At 35.9% G+C, this 23,869-nt stretch overlaps 1 protein-coding gene across 1 annotated transcript; it reads right to left on the reverse strand.

Annotated features, from left to right (window-relative positions):
• Positions 1-5,200: 5,200 nt before the first annotated feature.
• LOC149787842 (RNA-binding protein spenito-like) lies at positions 5,201-22,403 on the reverse strand. Its single transcript, XM_089974061.1, has 2 exons — positions 11,832-22,403; positions 5,201-7,864 (listed from the first exon to the last, which is right to left on the reverse strand). The coding sequence occupies exon 1, from the start codon at positions 22,321-22,323 to the stop codon at positions 20,047-20,049; it is 2,277 nt and encodes a 758-aa protein (XP_089830187.1). The 5' UTR covers positions 22,324-22,403; the 3' UTR covers positions 5,201-7,864; positions 11,832-20,046.
• Between the last annotated feature and the right edge of the window lie 1,466 nt (positions 22,404-23,869).

The raw sequence follows: 23,869 nt of genomic DNA on the forward strand, positions 1-23,869 counted from the left end.
GGTCGGTTTTGGGGAAGAAACAAAAAACAACAAACAATCCCAAAACTAACCCAGAACTTATTACGTTTAACCAGAGCATAGAAATATTGGTTCCGGAGTGTTACGACTGACCAGTGTTAACTAAATTTATCAAAATCAAAAGTTGTGTAGAACGTCATTTAGGGAACGTGACAATCCAAGAAGTGTCCATCTGCTATCTGAATAGAACTATAATGCTCCAGTGTCAATCATGCCATGTTTTGCATCGTGTCATTTGTGCCAAACATGTATAGATTATTAAATAGTATACTCTATAGTTAATGTGATTTCATGCACACACACCATCTACTTTACCCCAAATGGTTATATCTCAGCATCACATTTTTTTCTAACGCCCACAAAATGACAAACCAAGGATTAGTTAGTTAGTTAGATAGATGCAGAGTAGCTACCGTCTTATGAAAGTAGATGCATCCAAGTAGGCTTGACACTTTTTCTCAATCTTCAGCATACATCTTTCCCGCTTTTTGCGCAATTTCAGTTTTCACTAACGTTTTAATAATTCCTTTGATGATTGTGTGTACGTTTTTGTGTGTGAGTATGTACCCTTATTTACCAGGACCTATTATAAGCCGTACTTGCACTGTTAACATATTAACCCCTGGAGGCTTTTGTCGTTTTCGTCTGAAATTCGAGTAGGAAACACATTTTGAAAGCTATTTCTGAATACATCCGAAAACACCAACTTACAGGTGATCTTCCAATAACACGCTGCCTAGTTATGTTAGAAACGTCGTTTTTCAACGGCTATTTGGCTAGCGCATGAGCAGAAGGGTAAAAGTTGGGAGTCTATTTTTTTTTTGCTTAACGGACCCATTATTTTTGTTTCGAGACCACTCTTTATTCCAAAATGCCCATCTTATCCTACTTTTTGCAAATGTTCATCTGTCTGTTTGCAGTTCATACCGGTTTGCCTTAGATCCGAGACCAAATAGTCTAAAATCCGGACAAAAAATGGGATTCCGACCAAGGGTGAATTTTGGGTAGAAAAAAAAAACGGGTCCATAAAATGAGGTTTTCCCCCTCTGTATTATGTAGTGCAACTAGAAATTCCAAAGTATTTGGTATCACTGTAGAGCTACATCTGTCTACCTTTCTATAATACCACCCACTTTAGTGTATCACACATGACCAGGGGTTAATGTGTAAAAGCAAAAGGTCTATGTTGACCAGAGATAACTCATCTTTGCCGAGACAGCTCAAAACAAGGACAGATATTTTTGTAAAGCTACATTAAACATCCAAATCACACACAAAAACTTTGACTGGGATTGTGATGTTGTTTTTGTCTATTTTTGGTACTGTAATATTATTGCTAAATTTCTATAGAGTGCTTCTTGTCAAGTTGTTTTAAGGTTTTTCTATGTTTAGTAAGAGTAGTCATAATGCATGACAGACTTGCATAGTTTATAAATTTTTAAATCTTTCATGTCAGGAAGCTGTTTGCCAAATTTCGCTTAAATTCAAGTGTTTTGAGCAAGCAAGTTGAAAACTAGGTGACAGATGGTGCATGTCACACACCGAGAACATGTTTATTTGGCCTTTAGGTCATGTGAGCCAAAAACTATGATTTGGGACAAGAAGAATCTGAACATCATCAAATATTTACCTGGATCCATCTTTTGTCTTCAAGTCTCAGAAATTTCTCAGCATTGCTTGTGCTTGTATGTATATTAGTTAGAAAATAATGGCCTAGCAGATTAAAATAGTTATAACAGTATACATCAAAATGGTGTAATACAGACCCAAAAACTAGTAATTTTACCAGCAAAATGAAATGGAATGCAGAATAAACACAGAATAAAGCAGATTGTGATACACAAAATAGAATGGACAGCAAATAATTATAAATGAAAATGTGATTGCATTTCACGAATGGACTTAATCAACTGCTTGGAAGTTGCTACATAATTGCCATGGCTGAAAACCATTTTCATGATAGTCTAGAACCAGACACTATACAGTGAGAATCTTTCACCCCTTACAAGCCACGACTTTGTTGTTGTCATGGCAACCATCATTTATTATTATTGTTGGTTTTAAGAGCGCAAGTTTTTAAAACGAAATAAATATTTACTCCATCCACAAATGCTCAAGAAATATATTTTTATATTTATTGAATATGCCGTTGTACTTTCATTTGCAATAAATTAAATGCTGTTATTTTGCATTCTATTTCTCATTTCATGAAAGCACATTTTAGGAACATAAGATATGAAAGTAATAAATACAGTTCTCTCTATTTTTGAACAATTTCATTAACAGAAAACCAAAGTTGGTAATTGTAGGAGAAATTTTCATTTCTGGAAGTCCTGGACTTCCATGTTTGAAAAAAACTGATAAATCCCATCATTGCACTTACCCAAACATAAAAAATTAAAATTGTCACACACATATACATATGGACTTGTTCAAGAACAAGATAACATAACCATAAAAAACAAAAATTAAGTTTATATATACCCAGAATTAATAAGAAGTCTGAAATTAGCAGATTTATCCATTATATATATATATATATATATATATATATATATATATATATATATATATATATATATGCAAATTTCAGACCATTAATAAGATATTTAATAAAGTTCCTTATTGATGAAACCTTTGATTATGTTGCCACAAACATAACTGTTACAAATATTCAGTGCAAGTTTCCGAACATCTTTCCGAAATCTGCGTCTGTTTAATCTGTTCACAATAAGCTGTTGAAATTTTTTCATCATTATCAACATAGCCTTGTAAAGCTGGACCTAAAATTTGTGAGGTTGCCTCACAGGAGATACAAATGTTTTGAGTGGAGCTGAAGACAACTAGTGTGTGTAACCTATGAAGTTTGCCACCCAGTAAGGATGAGATTATTTAGTACCTTGCCCAATGACTCACAATGGTAGCTGACCCAGGTTGGTCTGATGGAAGGATTTGAACCAGCAACCTTCCAGCCATGAATAGCATGCTAACTACTGAGCCACACGATATGAGGTTCACAACACATGTGCTATTAAACTGATTAAAATCTACTCACAACAAGTAGACCTGACAGGTACCAATAAATGTTTGTGTTCTACCAACCTCTGAAATTCCTGCAGCTCTGAAATTCCTGCAGTGCTTGCACACAGTTTGCAGGCTTGCAGGTTTCCCACAATTTTGTGTCATCTGTTTGAAATCTTGACCCTGTGCAGACATTTGTTTGGTCAAGAAAAACTAGAAAATTACACAAACAACTTTTCATCAGTGGATGTCGATCTATGTCTATGTTAGCGCTAACAATGGCCAAAGTCATTAAAGGTGATACAAACTGTAAGATGGCAATGAATATCCATTTTAAAACAATATATCTGGAGAAGAAAACCTTCACTGGTCTGCAGTAGTCAGCCAAGTTGCAATGTAAAGTATTTGACCACTAATGTAATGTATCTTTGAGGTTGAGGTCACAGCTACAAGGTTGAGGTCACAGCTACAGTAAGGAAGATTTAATTTATACTGAAGCTGAATGAATGATAAGAGACAATACAAATACATTTGTCATCTAATTTATTTTTTTTTAGATTCGGAAAAAAAAATAATTAAGAAATCACAGGTATGTATTAAAATAAATGCAGGTCAATAAAGGAGTGAACTATAATGTTAAATTGCAAAGTGCACCTCACTTTGGTTAACCAGATAATCAAACGGTAATGTTTTCATGGATTAGCTCACCACATGATAAAATGTTTATTGCAATAATGTACATTTCCAAGGAATGTGTGTGTGTTATTTGGATTTTTAACGTAGCTTTAAAAAAATTTCAGTCATGTCATTAAGATTTTTGCAGTGTGGCAGTTTAAAGTGATGTCTAGCACTGGGGAATCATGGTGCTGACATCAAGCATGATGTCCCACCTAGTCACATTATCCTGACACCAGGCCAACCAGTCCTAACACTAACTTCTTAATGCTGAGCGCCTAGTGAGGCAGCTGTTCATACCATTTTTGTAACTCTTCCCAAATCCGAAGCAGATGCTCTAACCACTAGGCCACTGAGCGGTCCATTTCCAAGAAAAGAAGGACAACAAAGTTAGGGTGGCAAAACTATTTAAGTAAATAAAATTATCTCATTTTTTTCTTCAGCATTATGTACTAGACATTTCATTTGTCCCTTTAAAATTGTGTGTCCCTCCTCGATTCTGGAGGGTGATGGACACTGTCCCCTGCTTCTGGTATCCTAGGTGCAACACTGTTTCTGGTCCAGTTATTTTGAGAAACCTACCTGAATCAGCTCTGCATCCAGTTATTACAAGAAATGTTAAGTTTCGACTGAACTTTTTAACTTTCCTAAGTGTAAAAGCAGTTCAGATGATTGTTGAATTAAAACACAAACAGAACACGACCTTGAATCGGTGTGTCAGACCTATGCTACATTGGAGGATTACAATTTCAGACTGCATGTACAGGGTGGCAACACATTTGCAGTGATGCTTTTATTTACTATTATGCCAGTAGACAGACCCACCAAGAATGAACAGTTTTGACAGGCTGGCTGGGAATGAACAGAATGTTTACAATTTGCTGTCTAAATCTTCAACTAGCATGTTCGATTCAGCTATTCCCTTACTAGTGTGCCCAAAAGTTTGACTTGATAATGGGGACTTGACAGGAAAGGACCATTTTGTTTGGTATTGCAAATAAATTAATACACACATTTAACTGGCTCTGGCAAGATAAGATGGATTTCAGAATGGCTGAGGAGACGGGTTTATTAATCATACAAGTAGAAGAAAGACATGTCCTTAGTCCATCGAGTGGTTGATTTCTAGACATACTGGGGGAGAAATCAGATTCTAATATACTGGAGCATCTATTTAGGGAAACCCCCAAGCATGTTTCCATTTTGTTCCAAACTAATGCCAACAAAATGAAATAATTAACAGAAATGAAAATGCTAGTCAGAATGCATTTCTGAAATATTAAATAAAAGAAAAAAAAATGCGAAGGTAAGGGAAATGCAAACATGAAGAGAATGCAAACAGAATGCAAATGAAATATAAATTTGGTAAAATTATTAGCTTCTGGGTCTGTATCCTATCTGCCCTGCATAATATTCCATCATCCGAGTCTTGGCTGTTTGCAGTAGGATGCATGTTAATCTCAACCAACAAAATGAACCAGTAAAATAAAATGGATTCTTTTTTGGTAAAAACAGTTTTCTTGCAGCAAGAAAAAAGAGGCATACAAACAAAACAATTGTATAAACAACTTTTAGAAGGATAAGATGCCGATTAACCAATACAATCAGTCCACTACTGATATTCACAGGAGTTATCCCCCTCCTAATTCTAGTATGGCAATATTATCCCTATAATAATACTATACTGGTTTCATCACACAAATCCATTAACCTTCCAGTTTGAGATCAGTACCGAGTCTTGCATAGTATTTCTCAAATGCTGTAGTTTTTATATCACAGATGCACAATAAAATAATAAGGCTGATGCCCAATTATATATGTATAAAAAATATGATAAAAAATACAAAAATATTAAGACTTTTCCATCCTCCTGGCATTGAATAGATTGTTAAAAAAATTACAACTAGATTAAAATATGCGATATTAGATGGAATTTAAATAATTCAGTTATCAGCTGCCTAAAGTGTTTAAAGATAATCTGAACTATTTCTTCCACCCGCCCTCTGCTGAATCGAATGTGACAATCATTGCACTTTTTTTTTTATCAGCATTATTCACTTTCCAAAGAACTGCATAATTATTTCTTCTCCACTGTATTTGCTCCATGGTAGAAATATCCATCGCTTCCATTTTTAGCACATAAAATGAATGAATGGCTTGAATAACTTTTGAGGTGAAAGACAATGCATCTCCTCATGAATGCAGATTACATGTAAGATGGTACTCAAACATAGGACTAGACTGTACTCATAGTCTTCTTGGTGAACACATGGTTTCCATTTCAATACTGTATTTCTATGAATCCATTCCCTGAAAGTACTGAACACAAACCTGATTATACAACAACGTGCTTATTGCACTATGCCATCCGTTTTCATCTCTCAATTTGACGAAACTGAATCATAATACTCTGCATGAAAGTATGATGACTACAAAATTTTGTACTTTAACAAGTTCTGTAAAGATCTTGATATGTAGACAAATCCATATGCTCACTTTATGACTACTTGCACACAGCACCAATCACAATTTGTGGCAAAAAAATCTTAAGTTGTGAAGTACTGATGGTATCAGACCAAGTTTAAGGTGAATGCTGCCTTGACAACATTAAAAGAGGTTCACTGAAATTTAAAAAAAAAAATAAGACCGGTGTATTTGTTAACTGCACAAGACAATGTGTTGATGTCTTCATTGAACTCTCACAGAATTCGAAAAAAGTGCCTTAAATTAAAGCACTTGTAACCTCTTTCGAACAACATCTATACTTTATGATGAAGCAAGGATTCTGCTACAAATGCAAAGCACTTTGCTTTAGACCAATCAATATGGAACAAAAGTTATCTGGAAAACATTGGTAACATTCCAAGTCCCATTTATGAACATCAACAATGAATATGACTCTGGAATCTGCCTTTAGAAGGATGGTCAATGAAGTTGTTCTTTTCAAATAAAATTCATGAACACAGCCAGTGGAACCTGTACAAATTTGGAAAGATCCTATGAAGTTTCTTTCTTGAAAGTAGGAAACTTCGGATTTCTACTTCCTCCCTTCATGTAAAGTTTCAGAGAATCTTTCCATTATTTTGAGTAAGGTACAAATCACTGAAACAAATCTGCAAAGAAGCAGAGTTTCCTTGCGACACGTTTTCAGCCTGAATGGAAGCATTGAATAAGTAGATCTGTACAATCTGTATCAGTACACTGTAGTTTGATCTTGCACAGTACACTGTACATAGCAAGTTTTGGCACAGAACATCTGAAGACAATATCATCATTTAGATGTTTATTCTACACTACTGAATTCATTCCATGAGAGAGTACAGACACAAAGCAGGAAAACTAAAACTATACACAAGTATGACACACAATTGCAATAAGCTTAGAATAATAAATGGGCTGACACATGAATTTACATATCACTGCACAAAATACTGAATTTTTATCTTTTGATCTAATCAAATGACTTCATCTCCACGGATTCTGAAGAAATTCAAACTGTTAACAAGCATAATGAAAACGTAACCTCTCCTGATTTTCTTCCCTTTGATTTGAAAACACATTTCTCACCATTATTTTTCATGCACTTTGTAAGGTCACTGGCATGAGGAAAAAATTAACTGTTTCCTCCTATCTCTTGTTGCCAAAACTTAATACACATTCAAATAAAATTTTCATCATGAACAATGATAGGAATGAACAGAATACAACATTTCTTCTTTCTGCCTTTCTGAATTAATCGACTCATGAATACTTCATTCACTGAACACAGTCACATTTCATCTCTTCTGCCTTCTCCAAGAATAAGCAATCTTGAAACACTGCAGTCTTGATGGGATGACAGCGGCTAGATAAAAGTTCTATTCTACATATAGCACATTATCAGTCCTCCTCAAAAATTGAATTGCAAGTGACACGATATGAAAATGTCAACAAAAAAGGCCACTGAAGCAGGATGATTATGTGAAAGCTGGTAGCAACAGCAACATCGATGATAATGCCAATGATAATTGGCTTCACACACTTTACAACATTCTAAATTTGATCATGGACCACATCTCATGGCAAAGATGGGTTGTTCTGATCACAGTTCATGTCTCGGAACACCCACTGCAATCAATCTGGATTGGTACTCTCTCACTTTGGCAACAGACTGAAAATCAGAAAATAATGGCATTAAAACACTTAACAGTGAAAGGATTTTATAAACACTGTTTTAAAAGCTACTTTATTCTCCTCTTCTATAAATATATTCCCACCCAAATATCAGACCACACCTAACAGCTTAACTCATAAAACTATTCTATAATGCATTTCCACATTTTCATGTTATTTCCCTAGGGACAATAGTTAGTGATTAGAACTTTTAATTTAGCATTTTCATAAAACCACATGTTAATATGAAAATAGATTCAGGAGAAGCAGTCATGAAAAGATTTTTTAAGTGGCTGCTTTGGTTGACATACCGAATGTGTGAACAGCGATGTTTCCATTTAGGACTAAACAAACGTGATAAAAAGTCTTCTGGTGAAAATCCTATGTCAATGTTACTTTTCATTCAAGAGTTGTGATAACAAGTTTGGCTGCTGTAGTGGCCACACTAGACATCCAATCAGTACCAATTTAATTTTACACCAATTAAACACCATAAGATGCTTAAAACTGAAAACCCTGTAAATATATTTCCAGTTTAGAAGTTGATATAACAAGGCTTTCAAGATGGCTGCCATGGTGGATGTGATGTTCACTAAAAAAGCTTCTTATGATACTGAGTTGGTCTGAAGGGGCCATCCATTTAGTATGTATGCAAACATCTGGCAAAGCTCGACTCCTCCCCCTCCCTGGTCATATGCATACCTTTTTACACACCCCACCTGCCCTGCGTACATACACTTGACGTACCCTCCCCCAAATTCTATAGAATGGCCTATATATAATCCACGCGGAAATGATCAAGGATTATAATATTAATGTGTTTAATAAAACAGATAGTCCGCTGACATTGAATGTCTGGCTGCATCAAAGAAATAAGCTGCGTAACTTTAAAAGTTTGTCTGGTGTCGCTAAAATTCAAACGCAGACTGAACCCTGTTGAACAGGTTAAGTATTAGACAAATTGCTTTAGAGGTTTCATACACCCCACCGTTTTCCTATGCATACATACATTATCAGTAGCCCCCCCCCCCCACAACGCAAGCACATGCATTTGGGTAAACAACCTCCCCTCTCTATGTTGTACATACTAAATGGACAGCCCCTAAATCAAAACGGAGCCAGTGTGATATTGGCACCATTTTTATTTAGAACCAACTAGACATCATAAAAAGTGCGTTAGTTAGTTAAAACCACCATGATACGACCATACATTCAGGAGTAGTGATAACAAGATTTTCGAGGGAACCATACTGAATGTCCAAGTGGAACTATTTTCATTGAGGATCAATGAGACATCATATGAAAGCATCTGGTGAAAAATCAGATACACAAGACACACAAGAAAAACTGGACAAATGGTTTTTAATTGACTAAGTTGAAGAAAGAAAGAAGAGTCCCTTGAATGCACTGATGCTCTACTGTCCAACAAGAAAGGAATTAAAGATATGAACATTGCTTCTTTTTAAAGATGGCCACTGTGACAGCTAAATTGATATCAGTACAGTATTTTATTTAATACCAACTATGCACCATAAATATACTTCTGGTGACATCTAAGGTGGATGCCACTTTCTGTTCAGGAGGAGTAGCAATATCAAGATTTTCAAGATGGCTGTTGTGGCTGCCATGCTGGATGTCAGATTGGTACTATTTAACTTATTACCAACTAGAAATTACAATAAGTCTTTTAGTGCAAACCACATGTTACGACTATTCAGGCGAAGCACTGATAACAAGATTTTAAAGATGGCAACTGTGGTGCCCACATTGGATGTCTTCTTGGCACCATTTTCATTTAGGAGAAGAGACTGCACATTTTCATTTAGGATCAACTAGGCATGATAAAAAGTAGTTTAGTAAAAATACCATGATATGACCATACATTCAGAGTAGTGATAACAGGATTTTCAAAGTAACCATACTGGATGCCCAAAGTGGAACCATTTTCATTTAGGACCAATGAGACAATATATGAAATCATCTGCTGAAAACTCGATGTAGATCTGAATTTCCATTCAGGAGTAGTAATAAATAGATTTTCAAGATGGCAGTTGTGGTAGCCATACTGAATGTTAAGGTGACACCCTTTTCATTTAGGGTAACAGACAAACATCATTGTCATTTAGGACCAACATAAGAAGTCTTTTTGTGAAAACACATACTGATATATTCATTGAGGACCAACTAAAGACATAAAAAGAATTCCGGTCAAATTCACACATCAGTGTGACCTATTCAGGATAAGTGTCATGGTTTTCAAGATGACTGCCATACAGAACATCAGATCTTGAACATTTTCATTTAAGACTAACCAGACATTATGGGAAGTCTATTAGTGAAACCCCATGCTGATACGACCATTACCCTTGAGTAGTGATAACAAGATTCTTCAATATGACCATATTGTATGTCTAAGTGGAACCATTTTCATTTTGAGACTACTGGTGAAAACTCCATGTCAGTATTTTCAAAATGGCTGCAGTGGACTAACTGGATCTTAGGATGAACGTTGGCGACGTTTTGTGGTAACCCTCCAATCAGTTTAGGGCAATGATAAAACAACTGCTAATGGACAGACACGATATTTATATTAAAAAAATGTTTGGTTGAGGGAGCTGCGGTGGTTCAGTGGTTAGCGTACTGAACTCACAGCCTAAAGGGTGTGGGTTCAAATCCTACCATAGGACCAGCATGGGTCAGCTACCATGGTGTGTCCTCCATTAAGAGACTTTATTCTAATTGCCTCGGCACTAAAGAACCTAAATAACTGTGTTGCTGCGCCATAAAGCACCAAACAATAAAAAAAAAATGTTGGCCCTAAGAACTTCTTGGTTTTAAAATCTTTACAAAGATGAACCATGAAACTCTAAAAGACTGCCTTTCAGTAGAAATTACAAATCAGCTAAAAATGGATGGATACTAAAATCTTAACTAGCAACTTATTCATGGCCAAAAAATATGGAATAAATGAATCAGTTTCAAAAGTGTGACACCACTGCTTAAACTGCGACAAGTGATGATACATCAAGTTACTGTGACATCAATAATTAAGTTATTGTGATAACATCCATGAGCTTGAGGACAGTTCAAAACAGCCATACTTAAATCCAAGGTCGTTTTCCTGCATGCAATGGGAAAGGCAGAGGACATTCTAACATACAGAAATATTCCACCATTACTGTAGTTGCACATAGTGGCCAATGTTACAGAAGGAACAATACTTGCATAAATTTTAACAATGCTGTTGCAAACATGACTGCATACTCTGTATCTCACTATTCACAACCCAATCTGATTAAAATCAGATCTCCACTTTCCTATATGAAGCCCTGACAGTGACCACCTAGGGGTTATTGCCATAACTGCTAATTTTATAAGCCAATCAGATGAAGTGTTCTTTGTGTTAAGGAGCCCAAGCAGTGTGGCTGAAGAACATCAATGTGTGCCAAGCAATTTGATCCACTGTAGATTTTTGAAAGCAGCATTTCCAGTGGCTAATTCAATGGTCACCAGAACATGACCCCAAAGGGGTCACTGTCAGATCTCCACATTGGACACCAGAGAAGTGATTTCAATCAGACTGTTCACAACAAAGATATTAATAATAACCATTTTCATGCAAATCATCTCTACTCTGCAGTAATCTAGGTAAACATGGGAGAACTCCAGCTCCACCCAATGGAAAATAAAAGCTCTAAAAATTTAAATTCTGACCACCCTCCCTCCAACTCTCAAGAATATAGCATGCAATAGAAAGAGTTTAAGAAAACCCAAACAAATTAGAAATGTGTTAATGGAACATGGATGCACTACTGCAATTCCTGAAATTGCTTAACTGCAGAACTTAACTAAAGTATGCTGGACAAATGTATGACTGTATGGACACGGGTAACACCATATGCCCCCAACACTGCCATTAAGGAACATGTACTTTTTTTGTTTAAACACAATACACTCAAATATACCTATTGTTACTGAATGTCTAACTTCCCATCAGTGTATGTTGGCCATACTGACAAGATGGCAGAAGTCTGATGATTTATGGTGGTTCAATCCTCTCAACCACAACCTGGTGTCTGTTGCTGCGATGATAAACTATGGCCCTGCAGGGAAACTTCCATCTAACAATGTGAATGATGCTGTGAAAGGAGACTTGTTTCCAGTGTGGAGTTTCAATACTGCCTGGCCAGCGCTATAACAGCTCAACACATGTACATTTATCAACAAGACATTTTGATCTATATGTAACAAGCAGTCAGCGAAAACACTGTTAGCAAGGTATACACTGTGAATGACAAAAAATCTAGATAACACAATATTAACAAAGAAGATTACCTTATATACAATTAAAAAATATTACATGTGACAAAGATCATTCACATTAACTACTACCTGAAGAATGCTGGAGAAAAGTGCTAATTTCAGTGTCTGAAACAAAAATAAAACGACCTTTCCCAACAATCTGCTGTACTTCTCAGTTCTGCTTCCTGAATTGGCAATCAACAATGAATTCTGATTTGCCAAACATGAAATTGGATTACAACACCACATTAAAAAAACATTACAAATGAAATTCTCATGCACAGAAGAAAAAATGTTCAAAAACAAAGTGGCAAATATGGAGAATTTCTGAAAATTTAAAAAATCTTATGAAATCAATACACGCGTTAACAGACCCCAACCCCATCCCAAATGCTGATCTGGCTATATCAGCAATTTCTGTTAAATAAGCATACAATATCAAACAACATTCAACTGGTTTAGTAACCCCCAATGGAACAGAGTAAATTGTCAGGTTTGCTAAACTGTATCAACCTTTCAATGATGTGCATCTACCTAACTGATCAAAACACATAATATAAAAACAACCAAATAACAACTAAAACCTGCAATGGCACCTGCTACAGAAATCTCCAACACAAAAATGTACAGCAGATGCCTCTCACTCTTCATAAATAGCTGACTCATCAGTCAGCAGTATATATTTCTGACATGTACAGATTTACATGCCAAGTTTGGCATTGAAAACAATTAGAGGTAAACTTAACTTCACAGAATACAACAAATTTATAAATTTAAGCAACTATTATGTCAGTGATGCTTTGCCTTAAAACAAATGGTTCAAGACAGTGAAGTTGTAAGATGCAAATCTGCTTCAGCAAACATCAGTACACAAAAAATAAGGAAAACAAAAACATCTGGTTTGTTGAACACGTACCTACAAAGACGGCAGTGAAAATTTGCAAATTAAACGCCATCTTTTACAATGTCTATCAATGTTATCATCTCATGCAACATGCATGACAAAATATTCAGAACTGGTGGGTAAAAATGGTCAACTGGTTGCCTTCCGTTGACCTTCAGAATCAAAATGCAGTAACTAGAAAAAGATGCCAGCTGGGTCTAATGACAAGTTTATGCCACATTTCACACTAAAAATATTCAGTTGATGCAAACAATTTTTTTTTTTACAGATTATTACCATTTAGACTGCCAGTTCCTGCATTAAGTCTCCATTTTTAGCTGCAATCAGTCTAGCTAACAAACTTACCAGTCTAATACACAACTTGTGCAATCAACCTCATTTAATGGTATGGATGCAGAAAACGTGAACTCAAAATTTAAAAATTACCATCCAATCACCATAAATGCTGATATAGCCATGACTTTATTAATGCATACTATCAGGGAAAAAAATGTATCTTAAAGCCCTTTATTAGTGAATTCAAGGCCAGATATGTTCAAAAGATGGTTCAAATTGAACTAATGAATTTTCATGTCTGGCCTAAGGTTGAGGCTGGTGATGACTTACAGTTCTGGGTATATTATTAAATAATACCTTGTGCTTTTGGGTAATTAATCTTTATCTTAAATAAAACGTACACTTTTGCATCATCTACCATTAATTTCCCACTAAGTAGATTTCCGATTGAAGTTGGTGCCCCAAAAATTTAAATGACACTAAAATATTTTAGGTAGATCACCCTATGGCTACAAAAGTTTAAACAGGTACTTGGACGGTAACATACACTTCCATATAACACCTCACTATCGGTAATATATTTGTACAACTTTTTTCCGTATCTAGTAATCTCTCTTAAAATCATTCAAATCTCTCAACAACAAAAAAAAATTCTGTTAACTATAGCACTGGGCCAAACTTTACATACAATTTACCATGAAGTAATGACCTGTACATGTGATCCACTCTATAAATTCATCATACCGTCCATTGATTCACTCTGCGCCAAACCACAATATGACTGTCCATGAAAATTTCTGCGCATGCAAATCGCTAAAGAGTATATTTGAGGAAATCACTTGTACATAGACAAACCCTTCAATTCTATGTTCTGGGCCCCAGGTGGCTGAATGGTCCAGTGTGCTCACCTTCATAAATCACAGACATCTCACCAGTGTCTGCATAAGTTCAAGTCTTGGTCATGGCCATCATAGGTATGTGACAAAGTTTGCCAGTAGCTTCTGGTAGATCAGTGGTTCTTCCTCCACCACATAAACTGGCTGCCATGTGTAGCCCATCATGTGCTGAAAAACTGAGTTAAATTCATAACAACAAAAAATACCAAGTTCCCAAAGGACCATTTAATTTTGGATAGAGGGTTGTGGAAGTTTTGTGAAAAAAATTCAGGCTGCCATATAAGCTTGAAAAAATATTCTCTCTTATTTGTAGAAATAAAACATACTTGCTGTACATAAGTGAAAAATGTTACAGTTCAGAAGAAAATCACTCACCCACCCAATCAACTTCAGGCACAACGTCACCTTCCTTCACGTCCTCCAGTGATCCGTACTTTGCATGGCTCTTTCATGGCTTTTATTGCCATCCTCTTTACCACTCAAAATCTGAGCATAATGTTTTCCTTAAAGTTTATGCCCTAATTTGATAGTGACAACAACAGTACTGTAAAAGTCAATTTTCATTACATTTTTAAAACCTTATATTGTGCTTGCCCAATACAAAGAACCACGACAACCCACCCCCAGTCTCTGTGGATGTAGTTTCAAGAACCATGACAACCCACCACCAGTCTCTGTGGATGTAGTTTCAAGAACCACGACAACCCACCCACACACAGGGAGTGGTTATTTGATCCACTTTACTACAGCATTTAAACAACGGTGTTAAAAAAACTGTGTCCTGGGTCGGAAAAAGTGATCAGGCAAGTATCTATCACCTAAATATTATGAAAAATCAAATAACTGTTACGAAAGAATCTTTGGCCCAAACAAAAACTTGTCTTTTGTATAAATATACTCCTTGTTGAGGTCAGAGTTTGGCCCATGTGAATACACACACAAACACATTGTCTAAATGAAAAACACTCCTGCAAGCTTTGACAGTTCATGATATAATAACACTCTTCCCAACCATCAGCCAGATCAACATTGGTAACTGCCTTAATTTGGCTGCAGTGATAGTATAAAGTCTAAAACATGAACAAAATAAACAAAGACTCAGAATACTTAAAAAATATTGGTTCAAATGAATTTTTTTTAACACAGAACACAAAGTGTGACACCTCAGTTTTGTAACTAAAAATAAGAAATCGTATTTCATGGATCTTTCATTATCAAGCATGAATGAATATAAAATAATGTTAATCAATCTTTCTTGGGTTTGTAGCACAACCAAAGATTTCAAGATTTCAATGCGAACTAACCAATCCTCAAAGCATGGGCACTACAGTAGCTCCACTTATTTGAATGCCTTGTATTAATGTATAAAATAACCCAAGCCTTTTTGTCAAGCTCAACTTCTACTTATCTAAGTAAAAGTTTTAACACTCGAGTGTGGATGGATGGATACGTATACAGACACCAACACGGCTGCTAAATAGAGCTCCAGCCATGGCAGACTAAATAAAAAGGGGATGGGGGGCAGATTGTAGTTGACAGTGATCACCGTATGAATTAAAACAAAATACGTCCTGAAAAGTAGTATTAAAATCTTACTGATTTGAATAATTGGGGATTTTCTAGGTCTTAGGGCATCAAACCTCAATGTTCTGGCAAGCAGGGTCTCAAAAAAATGTCTCAAGCAATGCCACTGACACTGGTTAGTGGTCAGTATTTGCAAATGCATTTCACTGTAATGGACAAGCAGTGATTGGTAAATTATGTGCCTTTGACAATGTTTTTTTGCCACATCAACATGGATGCAATGTGAGGTGCATTCAATCATGATGATACAATAAAAAAAATTTCACACATGCTGGACATATTTCTCATAATCATAAAATATCAACTGAACTGGCAAGAATTTGATCGGATTAATTGTCATCTCAGCATCAAATAAAAAACCCAAATCAAAATATTTTGCATGTAAACAAGATACTGTTAGTCTTGATGAAATAGTTTAACAGTAGAAAATTGAGACTTTGCAATTCAATGTCCTGGGTATAAAATGCATAAATGATATATCCATTCATGCTGAAGCGTAACCAAAGACAAAAGATTTATGAAAATTGTAGTAAAAAATAAAAAGTAACAATGTGATTAATATATCAACATTCACCACAATAATGTACAATAACTCCAACAAAGATGGCAAATTAATTCCACAAAACCAGAGGTTTCTCAATTTGTAAAAAAAAGTATGAAAATGTCTTGTATTGGTACCGGGGTAACTGCTAAAATTCCCATGTCAATATCTAAAGTAATACAATAAATTAAAAATATTTCATGAATTATATAAAGGTCAATAAAAGAATAAATGGTCATAATTTACTTGTAATGCAATTTCCAAAAATGTTATCAGATTCACAAAAGATATCCAGATTTTACAATTCCGTGTTAATACAATCTATAGCAATTGCATGTATACACCAGTCACCTGTAACCATTTAGATATGGCAAGATCACAAGAATGTGTTATTCAAATTGTAGCACTTTTGCTCTTCAGCTATAACAAATATTAAATGGAAACAAACTTTATTTTCATTTTGTTTTAGCTAATGCTTTCAAGTCCCTGCTATTAAGATATCAAGTTTCTCTCTGTTGTAAACATAACTTTGAAATCCTACTAGAACTTCAGCTGACTGGTTTAAATACACCTTGTCCTACAATGTAGGATGCCTCCCCTAACATTTGAGCCTTCTAGGTCATGGTCTTGCTGCCTAAATAATGGCACAATGTAGGATGCCTCCCCTAACATTGGAGCCTTCTAGGTCATGGTCTTGCTGCCTAAATAATGGCACAATGTAGCATGTTCTGAGATCAACTGATATCAGTAGTAGTCCAATTTTCAGAAATTATCTAAAACACTTGGTAGCACATAGTAATGCTTTTCTAAAAAATAGTCATATTGCTTCAGATGGACCTTATTTACCGTCTTAAAAAAAAATTCAAATTCTCACAAGCATGGATGTGTTTTCAAGTTCTGTTAACCTACACTTTAGTTGGCTGTAATGCAATGGAAGCCAGGAACACAGAAACTGGATCAAGCTTAAGTCTGTTCCTTTAGAGAAACAAATATAGATATACTGATATTGAAGAAAGTGTTTAGATGGCTTCATTTTGTTCAAGATACTTGTCATCCTTTTAAACAATTTTGGCATTCCCAGCTTCCATCTCACTCCATTGCTATTACTAAGGCATTAAGATGGTGACCTAAAAAAAACAAATGCTAGAGATTTCTTTTTACATTGCAGACCTCATTTCTAGTAATGCATAATTTTAAATAAAGTTTAATCAAAACTACATATACAGTATAGTCACTGTACTAGTTTGATGGGACATGCTCCTACATATATTGGGATCCTTGATGAAAAGATTAACCTCCTGCTTCAGATAATCCACGTTTTTGAACCTGTAAACTAGTAAGAAAGGAATTAAGTTTAAACATCCGTATAATGGGTAATAAACCAAGTTGTCATCCTGGTGTTTGGAACTGATTGTGTATAAACAGCAACTCTGAGGACTGAATTAACATCCACTAGGTGTGAACAATCTCAAATGATTGCACTATATCATACTGATTACCATGGAGACAATGTGACATAATTTTGATGTCGTTAAATTATATAAAAACGATTATCCAACAACATATACTTCCCAAAAGTAGCTTAGCATTTCACTGTAAAAAGATATTACATATTTACAAATGCATTATTTATTATCTAAGGTGCAACTTTATATTAGCTACTGCCAGACTAATACAGGAGAGAGAGAGAGAGAGAGGAAGATGAAAATGTATGCAGGACTGAATAAAAAAATCTACTAAATAAAGGAAATATATTAAATATGCACCTGTGAAAATCATTTCTGAATAACACAGCAAATCCATCACATTGTCTCAACTGGCAAAAGTGCATTATGTGCTTTGTTTCAGTCTAAAATCAAAGCTAGTGATATTTTACCTTCATTTTTTAGTCTTTTTAATGCACCCTAAAAGTGTCATGATGGGAACTTTGTGCCAAAGGTTATAAATATGGATCACTGGTACAAGATACAGCCTAGAATTAACCCTATTTTAAATGGGCCGATAAAATTATTTTTTTTACTAGTATTAAGAATTGTATTCTATTTTTTATTACAAATATTTCATCATTTATGTGTTAGTCACCTCATCAAACTTCTTTCCCTTAAGTCAGGTATGTATCATATATACCAAAAAGGTTCCTGAATGTCACAAATATTAAAACATCATTACATTAGACTTTCAGACACAATGAACCAATATGGTATTCCAATTTTTCATACAAAAGTATAATTCACATAACAGATTCTCAGGACATTTTCAAAAAATTGGTTGAAAAAAGCGTGAGAATGATAAGGAAAGATGGTATTTACAAAATGTTTTAATATTTTTTACGCTACAGTTCTGGTTTGTGTGCAAGTATGCATGTTTCTGATTTTTTAACATAGCCTTATAAATTTTCCATTCATGTCGCTATGTCTGCAATGTGACAGTTGATAGTAATAGATAGCATAGGGGCATTATGCCACATACATGTAGCATGATTTCCCACCCAGTCACATTATCCTGACACTAACCTCTTAATACTAAGTGTCAAGCGAGGCAACTGCTAGTACCATTTTTGTTGTTGTTGTTGTAGGGTTTAATGCCATTTTTCAGCACATCATAGGCTATACATGGCAGCCAGTATTAATGGTGGAGGAAGAACCCGGGAAATCCCCGGAAATAACCACAAACCCTCGAGAAGCTACTGGCAAGCTTTCTCACATACCCACATTGACCGATTCAGAGACTCTAACCCCCACAGAGGCGAGATGGTAGTGATCTGTAATGAAGAACACTTTTGACCACTCGGGGCCCCGTCCCATTTTTGTAAATCATGACTTGGCCAGGGTTTGAACCTGTCACCTCTTGCATCTGAGGTGGATGCTCTAACCACTAGGCCACTGGAGCAGTCACTACAGTTCTGGTGTAATCATTTTTTTAATGATATATACAATTAAAATTATAATTTGATGTTGTAATTTATTTGTACTTATAAGCTTACCTGAACCAGCAAAAAAGAAATGCTTTTTTTGTTCTTTATACTGAATTATTTTCAGTGGATTTTTTTGTGTAATCTTGGTTATATCTTTGACCTTATGTGTTAACTAATATTGTCATGCACTTAGAGCTTTTAAAGATTAAGCACTGTACTAAATTATTATTATTTAAACAAATGAACATAGAAATGCAGTATCTAGGTTGCCAAGTATATTGTCTCTCCCAACATTTTATAGACTTTTCAAACCATTAACTACAGGTGTATTAAATAACACGCTCATACGAGCAACTTAATTTCAACACATCATGATTGCAATATGTATTGTAAACTTTCTCATTACCTTTAATTTATGAAGGTGTTAATGACTGAACTTTACACACACCCAGTGAAGTTAATTCTTTCCACAGCAGACACTGAATCAATAAACAGGCAAAATACTTTCCATTAAACATCTGTGCTGTAATGCATCATATGACTATATGGTTTCCATCTTGAAATCCTCAATTTAAAAAATGACACCACGATTTGTGCCCCAAGTATGAAAGTTATATAGCACCCCCACCCTATTATCATCACAAGTCGAATCTAGTTACAAAAATACTAACCGGTACAAGTAATAATATAAAGGTATGGTACATTACAGTTTATAATATTTTTGGTTTCTAAAAGACATGCAAAAGATGAATTGCTATTACAATTATGCAGCACCGCGAACAACAACAATGATCAAATAATCCTCTTGGATAGGTTCAGGTGGAAGTTTTGGAGCTCTGCTAATAAGGTATTCATAGCCAAACTGACACGGTGGAAAAGCATGAAGCAAGCCAATATTCTCCTTGTCTTTGGTCTCGTAATTGGGAAGGGTTATCACGCCTGCAGCTTCTTTCTGCTTCAGATATGTCACTAAATTCTTCAATGGTCTTTGCTGAATTGTCCTACTTGGATCTTCAAAATTCTGTAATGTACTTGGCAATGCCAAGAGTATGCAATGATTCCTTGGACCAGCTATATTCACTCTTTTCCCAACATCATCCAACTTTGTTGGGTCAAGCCGCAAACGCTGTTTGATGTGGAGAACTGGAGTCTCTGTTGTAGTTGGGTCTCTCATCAAGTTATCAACAATTGTAACATCTCCACTCACTACATGCATGCGAGCTGGAAATGCACTGCTCTTTAAAATCAAAGCACCATTCCAAGCCACAGGCAGATATTTAGCAAGGTCCTGCATACTTACTGCATCCTGAATTTTCTGTTCACTCTCACTTGACAGTCCTTGTTTTTCATCAGGATAACCATTACCACTTCTTCTAAAGACTTTTTCACCATCTGGAAAGTCTTGCTCTTGTGAATACCGTCGCCTGTTGTCATACTCACGATCTCTGTATCCATCAAATGATCTGTTTGGTGAACGAGATGTCCTTCTAGGGTGATCAACATACTCATCTGGAGTTCTTGGATGTCTTGGCCTATCACTTCCTTTATCCCACATATCTGCACGATGTCTATCATCTCTAGGATTATCTGGATTTCTGTATGCACTTCCTGGGTCATTTCTGTTGTCCCAATTATCATTTCTACGCCTATCACCACCATCATCATATTGTTCTCCATAACTGCCACGCCAGGTATCTCTAGGCTCATCGTACCCTCTTCGACCATCTCCAAAGTTATCTTCTGATCTTCTTGGTGAAGGCTGACCACTTGCCGTGATGTGACTTGCATCCACGAAGTCAACTCTTAGCCGCCTATCTGTACCTCCGAGGGGAAATCCTCTCATCTCCTGAATAGCTGCTGTAGCTGCATCAATGCTGTCATAAAGCACATATGAGTAGTTCTTTCCATGAGGCCACTCTATTCTGTGAATAAGCCCAAATCTATCAAACTCGCGCTCAAGTGCTTCATGGGTCACCCATGGCCCTAAACCACCCACCCACAAACAAGTTGATGGTGTAACTTTGCCATAACCAATTTTACACTGAAATCTTCCAATATACTTTCCAGACATATCTACCTTGGCTTTGTGTGCACAATCAAGATTCATATATTTGATAAAAGCATAAGCATTTCCTTGCCCTCTTTGGGGTCTCTTGATATCAACCTCTTCAATAGGACCATATCTTTCAAATATTCTTCTAAGCTCAGGATCTGTAATATTATAATCAAGATTACCAACAAACAATGTTCTTGTAGCTTTAATATCATCCTCTGGAGGTATATGATCAAGATGATGAGGAAATTTCTCCTTACCACCTCTGCTATCATGGTACTGATTATTGTATTCTTCTCGATCTCTGGGCATATCTCGTGGAACATTTTGGTACCTCATATTTGGTGGTGGTGGTGGCGGTGGTGGTGGCGGCGGCGGCGGTGGTGGTCCTCGTCTCATATTTGGACCTCCCACTGGGGGTGAATTTTGTCTAAAAACCTCACGATCACGACTAGGGCTTAGTCGCCTTTTATTATAAACCGACTCGATACGCACAGGTCTGTCAAATACAAGCAATTTTGCTTTAGCATGTTTAGCAGCCCTGGCGTCCTCTGGATATCTGAAATTTATGTATGCAACTCTCTGATCCCCTGTGTATGTAATGTTTACATTAAATTCACCAAACTTTTTGAACTCCCTGTACATGGTTTCCTTTAGAACATGGTCTGCAACTTTACCAGAAATGTTACTAATACACAGTGACCTATATTCTGGTGGCTTGTCAGGATTAACGCCACGGGGTCCCATTTGATTAAATTCTGGCTCAGGTATTCTATCTTCCCTATATCTCACACTGCCACCACGCGACTCCATCTCTGGTTCATAATCGCGATACGGTTTCATCCCTTTTACCATGTTGCGCCCAAGGCGGCGGTCCATGTCCGGAGAAAGTCTATCTCTAACAACATTGTGATCCAAAGGAGGATATCCAGAGCTTCTAGAACGTTTACTTCGTGGTGAGCCCTCCCTCTCTACAGAACGCTTCATGTTAGTATGCAACCTATAAAATTTTGCAGTTCGTCTAAGAATTTCTCACCATAATATTCATAAAAGCCGAGTCTGTTTAATTATAGTATTCGTACACGATCTAGAACGTATAAATTATGATAACTGTAAAACATTCTTTGGAGTAAATACATCTTAATTTTATAACATAGATTTTTATGACAACGGCCGCTACTATATGTGATTTAGTTATGTTGAGCCTAAAATGAACAGGGTTTACTTGTAGCACTATTTTATGCGTAGTACACAATCAACGTACAGCTCCAAAAATAGTTCGTCTCTCAAGTGCTTGTCTGGTGTTGTGTGCAGTATAAACATTTGCGTATTAGAAACATCAATTACAAAACCAGTCAATAACACAGCGTGATTTATACCTGCTAAAATCAAACCACATCGGAGCAATTTCCGCCTGAAAATAGTTTTACTCGTATTCTTCGAGATTTTAGAGCAGCAAAAAATATTTCCGTGACAATTTCCCTCTGAAGTAGTGCATCAATATTTGCTGATCGATTAGTGTTGGAGTGAAAATATATAACTAACGCGTGTGCTTTTGATTTGAGGTGGATTTTTTATGTATGTATGTATGTATGTATGTATGACTGACTGACTGACTGACTTCCTTTATTTCCTCTTCAGAAGAAATTTCATTCAGTTAATTTTTCGTTAATACAGAAAAGATAGAAACAGCTTGACATTAATGGACATACAGTACTCCATATATATACGTGTGTGTGTGTGTATATATATATATATATATATATATATATATATATATATATATATATATAAAGAATCAAGAAACGTAAAGAAAATGCAATATCTAAACACAGGAGTGAGAGAACTCATTTCACGTACATATAATAATAATAATAATAATAATAATAATAATAATAAAAATGAGGACTTTGTTTAGCGCCTAATCTTTAGAAGCTCTAAGCGCTTTACAACATTAGACAACGCCTATAAGATAAAAAAAATAATATGATTACAAAAGCAAACACCGTGAAATTAGAAAACATTAAAAAAAAATGCTGAGAATATTTAAGGTAGGAAACATTATTCAGTCTTTAAGTTTGTTCTTGCAGTCGAAATAAGTGAATTTTGAGAGCCCTCTTGAATGTGATCACTGTGTCTTTGTGTCTAAGTTCAGTGGGCAATTCATTCCACGTTGCTGGGCCCTGGTATGCAAAAGAACGCTGTCCATATGACCTCGTTTTCATAGTGGCAATAATGAGTATACGATTGTCAGAAGAGGATCGTAAGTATCTTGCTGGTGTCTACACATGGTTGAGGTGGTCGGATAGGTATGTTGGACTAGAGTCCGACAGTGAAACGTAGCACAGAGAACAAATTTAGTGTTTGATTCTGGATCGAATGGATAGTCAGTGTAGGGTAGAGAGCAGCGGGGAGGTGTACTCTGATCGTGGTACTCTAAGTATGATCTGAGCAGCTGTGTTTTGAAGTTTTTGGAGCAGATATTGAGATGAACCAGACAGAAATGAGTTACAATAGTCCAGTCTTGAAAGTA

This window comes from Sinohyriopsis cumingii, chromosome 11, assembly GCF_028554795.1.
Source record: "Sinohyriopsis cumingii isolate HCF-2022 chromosome 11, ASM2855479v2, whole genome shotgun sequence".
NCBI lineage: Eukaryota > Metazoa > Mollusca > Bivalvia > Unionida > Unionidae > Sinohyriopsis > Sinohyriopsis cumingii.